General features: G+C 38.9%; 1 protein-coding gene across 1 annotated transcript; it reads left to right on the top strand.

Moving 5' to 3' along the window:
- The first annotated feature begins 4,738 nt into the window (after window positions 1-4,738).
- On the top strand, window positions 4,739-5,600 carry LOC149001446 (uncharacterized). The gene has a single exon (XM_089138468.1). The coding sequence runs from the start codon at window positions 4,794-4,796 to the stop codon at window positions 5,316-5,318; it is 525 nt and encodes a 174-aa protein (XP_088994594.1). The 5' UTR covers window positions 4,739-4,793; the 3' UTR covers window positions 5,319-5,600.
- The last annotated feature ends 438 nt before the right edge of the window (window positions 5,601-6,038 follow it).

The raw sequence follows: 6,038 nt of genomic DNA, 5'->3' as shown, positions 1-6,038 counted from the left end.
ATTCATACATGCATTGTTCCGCTCTGGTTTGTGTGTGCTGTCTTCGTTCTGGGATCTGATTTGTTGCGTTTGGTTCCCTTTGAGCTTTCTCTTTATCCCTGTGTGGAGGTGGTGGTGTCTGTCCCGCTCTGTTGTGTTGGGAGGTGGGCCTTTATCTTTGTTTTCACACTGGCTGGCTTCCGATCGTTCCCTCTCTGTGTCTTTTGATCTTTGTCCCCTTTTTGCCTCATAACTCTGGTTTTGGTCTTTATCCATCGTTGTGATTTTCTCTTGTTGCGTTGGTTAGCATGCCGGGTGGTGGTTTTTTCAGCTCGTCCTGTGTGTGTGCTCCCCCCCCCCCCCGCCGCGCGTTGTTGTGGGTGTTTTTTCGTTGCTCTTGGCCCTTCCCGTTTTTGTTGCTGTTTTTCTTTTTTGCGGTCGCTTGTGTCATCTTGTTGGTTGTCTTTATTTGTGGTTGCGTTGTTTGCCTGGCCTCTTGCCTTCTGCCGTGGGTGTTGGTTGGTTTGAGTGCGTTCTCTTGCCTTTTGGGTGTGCTTGGTGCTTTCTCTGTCCGTGTTCTTCTGTTTGTTGTTGTTGTTGTTTGTTTTTGTGCGGCCTTTTTCTTTGGGTTTCGTTGTTCCTTCTTGCGTGGCGGTGGTTTTGGGGTTGGCCTTGTGTCTTGTGTGTTTTGGCGGTTGCTGTGGGTTCGTTGTTCGTTTTGCCCTTGGTTCGTCTCCCCTTGGTGGGGTCTGTTTGTGTTTGTTTGCTTGGTTTGATTGCTTGTTTCTCCTTGTTTCCTAGACTCTTGTGTGTCCCTTTTGTTCGCGGTGGCTGGTTCTTCCTGTGCTTGGGCCCCCTTTCCTTTTGCCTGTCTTGTGCGCTTGTTTTTCCCTTGGAGATTTCGGTTGCTCTTCCTGGTTTTTTTGTGTAGCTCTTGTTTTGGTTCTTTCCATTCTTGGGTCTGTGTGGTGGGTCCGTTCCACTCATTCACTCTTTTCGATTCGTTCTCTTTAATTGGTGTTTGTTTTGTCTGGGTATGCCTTTTGTGCTGCTTTCTACTATCTGTTTATGCTTCCTTTTTTATCCGTTTTCTCGTTGGGTTTCCGGTAGCCATCTTTCTTTCTTTGTTGTTGTGCTTGGTTGTTTTGCTTGTTTGTGGTTGCCGCCTTTTTGCCGGGTCTCCTTACTGTGCATCACTTTCACCACTTACTACCCATGGGTTCGCTTGGTGCTCGTTACTTGTTCGTTGGGTTGGACTTCTGGGTTCTATTTTTGTTTAATTCGATATTTAATCTTGACCGATTGTCTTAATTTTCTGGTTGTGTTTGTTTTGCATTATTGTTTGTTTTTGGTTAATCTTCCGTTCCTTTCTCGGGGTCCTGCTTTCGCGTTCCTTTCTCGGGTCCTGCTTTCGTGTTCCTTCTCGGGTCCTGCTTTCGCGTTCCTTTCGATCGGTCCCCGTTTTTTGTTGACTCTCCCTCTTCCCGCTCTGTTCCCTAGCTGATTCTGAACCCATTCACGTTGCGGACCAACGCCCCTTAATGAGTTCCACCAACGCATTCTTTGTCTTTTTCTTTTCAAATAAATATTTATTATATCTGAGTGCTCAGCTGGCAAAAAATCAACGCTCTTTGAATTAAGATCCCTGCCTTTCGTTAGGCATTTGTCTGATATCCAGCTGCTAGATGCCTTGGAATCAATCTAGTTTACAAGTAGTGCATGCAGTTGCTGGATTCCCAGACAAATACCCTACTCGGACGCACACTGAGGGTTTGGATCCTAACTCCTCATAGTTAAGAATTCGTATTTCCTGACGATAGGAGTAAAGTTCTGTATAGTTAAATTAAATATAAAAATTATCCCCATTTTCCTAGGTTAGTGCTGCTAACATGATAGTGCCTGGTGCCCAGGATTTCATTAATCTTAGTTGCTCAAAACATCATATGCACATATAACTAAATGATAAAAAATCAGTTTTTCTTTGAAATGAATCGAACCATGTTTTGAGTGGTTGGGATTTAATGAAATTTACATTGCGTGTATCCAACGTTGGACGCCACAAGTACCAACAGTGACTGGCTTAGCAAAATCCCTAAAATGTAGTCAGTATACATGCCTGCAATATGTAATAACCTCATTGATTTCATGAGCTACAAGCCTACACCTAAACAATTACATTTATAGATTAGTTGTAAGGGTTGGTTCATTTGATAAAGACTAACAACTCATACATTTGTTAAAAAAAAAAAAAAAACTAAAAAAAAAAAAAAAAAAATTTATTTTTTTTTTTTTTAAAAAAAAAAAATTTTTTTTTTTTTTTTTAATTTTTTTTTGGGAAAAACCCCCACCCCCGTTCTGGGCCCCCCCCCTTTTAAAATTTCTTGGCGGAGGAAACCAGGATCTTTCCTGTTAGTTTCGAGGTATATTCTAAGGAGTTTCAAGTTCAACACATGAATTTGAGGAAGAAGGCTCGAGGCCCAGCCCAATTTCATCAATTTACTGGGCCCACGTTGTCAAAATTGGACCTTCAAGCCCAACAAATCCGTCTTCATTTCAGAGCCCACACCTCCAAGTATGTGGCTGATTCAAGGGATTTTTATTTGCAGCAGCGGTTGCAGTCTGCGGCCGAGGATCAGGATTGCGCCATGTGTTTGAAAAATCATTCAACCATATCAAATCAATTAACGGGGGTATAATTATAAATATAACGTTTTGTTTTTACATTTAAGGATTTTATCTTTTTACAAATTTACAAAATAAAGTCCTGAGTTATCCGATCCCAAACACCTTTTCTTCAAGAATCAACGATTCACCCATACCCATTCGCTATCTCAGATTAAACCTCATTTTCTCTGAGAATCAACGGATTGAATACTCATTCCCTAGTGGAGCTCATGTTGTACTTTTTTACTTCAATCTCAAATTTCTACTTTAAGTAGAAGAGAATCGAAAGATGTATAGCCTTTGAAACAAAACCGAGTTACAGCTATTCAAGTAGTGATGGGGCTTCAGATGATTGTGTAGAGAAAACAAATTTAAGCTCACATTTAAGGGGTTCCGAAGTTTTATCTACTAGATCTCATCTCGAGGGTTTTCTCACGGTCGCCATTTAATTGGTGTTTTCTACCGGCAATCTGCATCGACCACGCTAGGTCTTGTATCTTTCATCCAAGTTTACCGAGGGTTTCCATTAGGAGTGTAAATAGACCGGATTTGGATCGGATAGTGGTAATACCAAATCCACATCTTACTATATTCCGACGGATTCAGATAATATTCTATTGATTTTCGGACTAATTCAGTCAGATTCAGATGATAATTAGATAGTCATTTTCTTAAGTAGATTCTGCAAAATGGGTATGAATACATATTGAATACAAGTTTTTGACTACCTGTTTACATTTTTATCATTTTATTTGTGAGGATTAGATTTGAAATTTAAGAATTTAACAATTTTGGTTGGTAATTATTTTAGTAGTAAATCTAAAAAAAATCACATATAATAGGTAAAAAATTTATAAAATAAGAAAAATAAATCTAAATAAGTAACTTAATCGGATAATCTTATCAGACGGATAACAATCGGTAAGAAAGGGGTATACCATATCGGTATCCTATTAGTGATCGGACGGATTCAAATACCCCTAAACGGATGCGGATGCGAATGCAAATTCGGAAGTGAATTTCAATTATCCATTTACACCCCTAGTTTCCATGGATCGGTGTGAGTTTCTTTGGGTTCCAATATCAATTCTTCCTCAGAGGAGCCTATGAGGGTATAAAAAAGTAAAATAAAAAATATACTAAATAAATAAAAAAAAATAAAAAATTTGTATTTACACTTAAATTTTCACGTTTTGATTTACAACCGTTGGATCTCTTATTGTGCACATGGCAATATCATAATCGTAAATTAACCAACCGAAATCCGTATTTCAAGTACTTGGGATCGGCATTAACCCGGTCAAAATTGGACTCGGATCAACCGTCGGAACTCATATAAATTGTAGCTTAAAATCCGGCTTATAAGTTTTCATCAATAAACTCGTTTGGTTGCATGAGCCGGAGATTTCAAATATCTAGAGATTTCAAATCTATGATTTCAAGTCTATGGAGTTATTTATAAATTGATGTTTGTGTGTGAAATTGTAGTTTTCTAAATTTTTGTCGCGTGTTTTGGTGATGTATGTTTTTGAAACTCGGATTTCACCCCTTACCCATAAATCTCTGATTCACGTTGGTAAATGTGAATTTCTAGATTTCATGAATCTGAGTTTTTACAACCACGTTTTTATGAATCCAGATTTGAAATCTCTAGATTCATGTAATCAAACAGGCCCTTGGTGATCTTCTTGTAAGAAATACGTTTTGTTGATTTTCTTCTATTTTTCTGACTGAAAAAAAAAAGGAAAGTGGTCAAAATCAGGGATTGAAAAGGAACCGGGGTGATCCATATGAGTTTCACAGAATCGGTCGGAATCAGGGTCAAGTGGATCCGATCCCAACTAGAATAGGGCGATTCACTGATCTTATTTCGATTATTTGAACAAAAAGGAGACATTGGGATTGTCATTTTAAGAAGAAAGCTTTCCAGAAGTCAAAAACCAATGAGGCCACAATAGTGATTGAGCCAAGAACCAAGGGTAATTTAGTAATCTGGCGCTTTCTTAGAGTCATATGAACAAGAAAAGACAACTTTAGCAGAACTGATATAATGTTCAAATGAAAAATAGTTGGCCCATCCCATCTGAAACCTCTCCAGTTTCTCTCCAATTTTCTTACTCAGAACCCACCATAGCCCAAATCAGAACTCCATGAAAATCAAAACTATAGTTCAGTTTCACTTCCTCAGATATGCTTGCAGATTTGCAAATGCAGTAACTAAAGCCAAGTCCAAGCTCAAGGAAATCCTGAAGGATTACAGACCTCATTACTACATTGAGAGCATCAGCAAGAGCATAATGAACAAGAAGTTCAAGAAGCAGAAGAAGCTGTTTGGTTCAATTAGAACACACTACAACTGGTGTTCTTCACATGTGAGACCCATGCCTATTTCAGAGCCTTCTACTGATGGGTTCAATGCTGGACATGACTACTATGATTCTTCATGGAACTCAACCTTCCCTGAATGTGAAGATGAAGTGGAATCTCAACTCTCAGGTTACCTCCATTGGCTTGAAGAGAAAAAACCAGACAGTTCAGCAGTTTCAGCTGATATAGAGGTGGAGGAGATAGATCGACTTGCTGCGAAGTTTATCGCGAATTGCCATGAGATGTTTAGGTTGGAGAAGCAAGAATCTTACAGGAGATACCATGAAATGATGGCTAGAAGTGTGTAAGTGTGTGAGAGCCATACTCTGTTTCTTCTTGTGTCCCATTGATGCATAGTTTCAGAAATTGGTTTGGTTGTGTTTGATAGGGTTGGGTTTTTCTTCTTTTCCTGTTACCTTTTCCTTTGATGGGTTTTGAAGAAACTGTAATTGTTCTGCAGAAATTACTCAGTTTCAGAGTGGACTGGATGAATTAGCTTCCGTACCCTTCTTCATTCTTCTTTTGTCTTCTGTGTTTCTTCAGATCTTAAGCCAAAGTGACTCTGAACATCATGGTTGCTTACAAATAAATTTTGGTTGTATGATGGTTTCCTTATTTTCTCCCACTAATCATTTTCCATGGCCTTACACATTAAGCTTTTAGACTCTCTCAGGATTTTGATTCTCTGCTGTCACTGCTGCTGACAAATGAGATCATGCCACATAAACAGCAACTAGAATACATCCAATGGTTATATTTTTTTTCGCATAATCTATATGAGCATAGGATCAAAATCCCCCCCCAATCTCTCTCTCTCATTGAACATGAGGTGGTTAGTTCAGTCACAAAATTTGTGATATGAAATTCAAATTCAAAAGTGAAAAAGGGGAAATCTTCAAATCAAGCAAGCTTGACAAGGCACATGAAACCTGCAAATAAAACAACAGTGTACAACAGATGAAGTCACAGATGCAATCAAGACATACATTCTCCAATTTCATGCATGGATAAGAGCAACTGCTCCTTCA

The sequence above is a fragment of the Hakea prostrata genome, chromosome 10, assembly GCF_041222555.1.
Source record: "Hakea prostrata isolate BN-2017 chromosome 10, UWA_Hpros_2, whole genome shotgun sequence".
Lineage (NCBI taxonomy): Eukaryota > Viridiplantae > Streptophyta > Magnoliopsida > Proteales > Proteaceae > Hakea > Hakea prostrata.
This window is presented reverse-complemented; position numbering and strand designations above follow the sequence as displayed.

Excerpts from the sequence above, each read along its gene's own strand:
- LOC149001446 (XM_089138468.1), top strand. The coding sequence starts at position 4,794 with ATGAAAATCAAAACTATAGTTCAGTTTCACTTCCTCAGATATGCTTGC.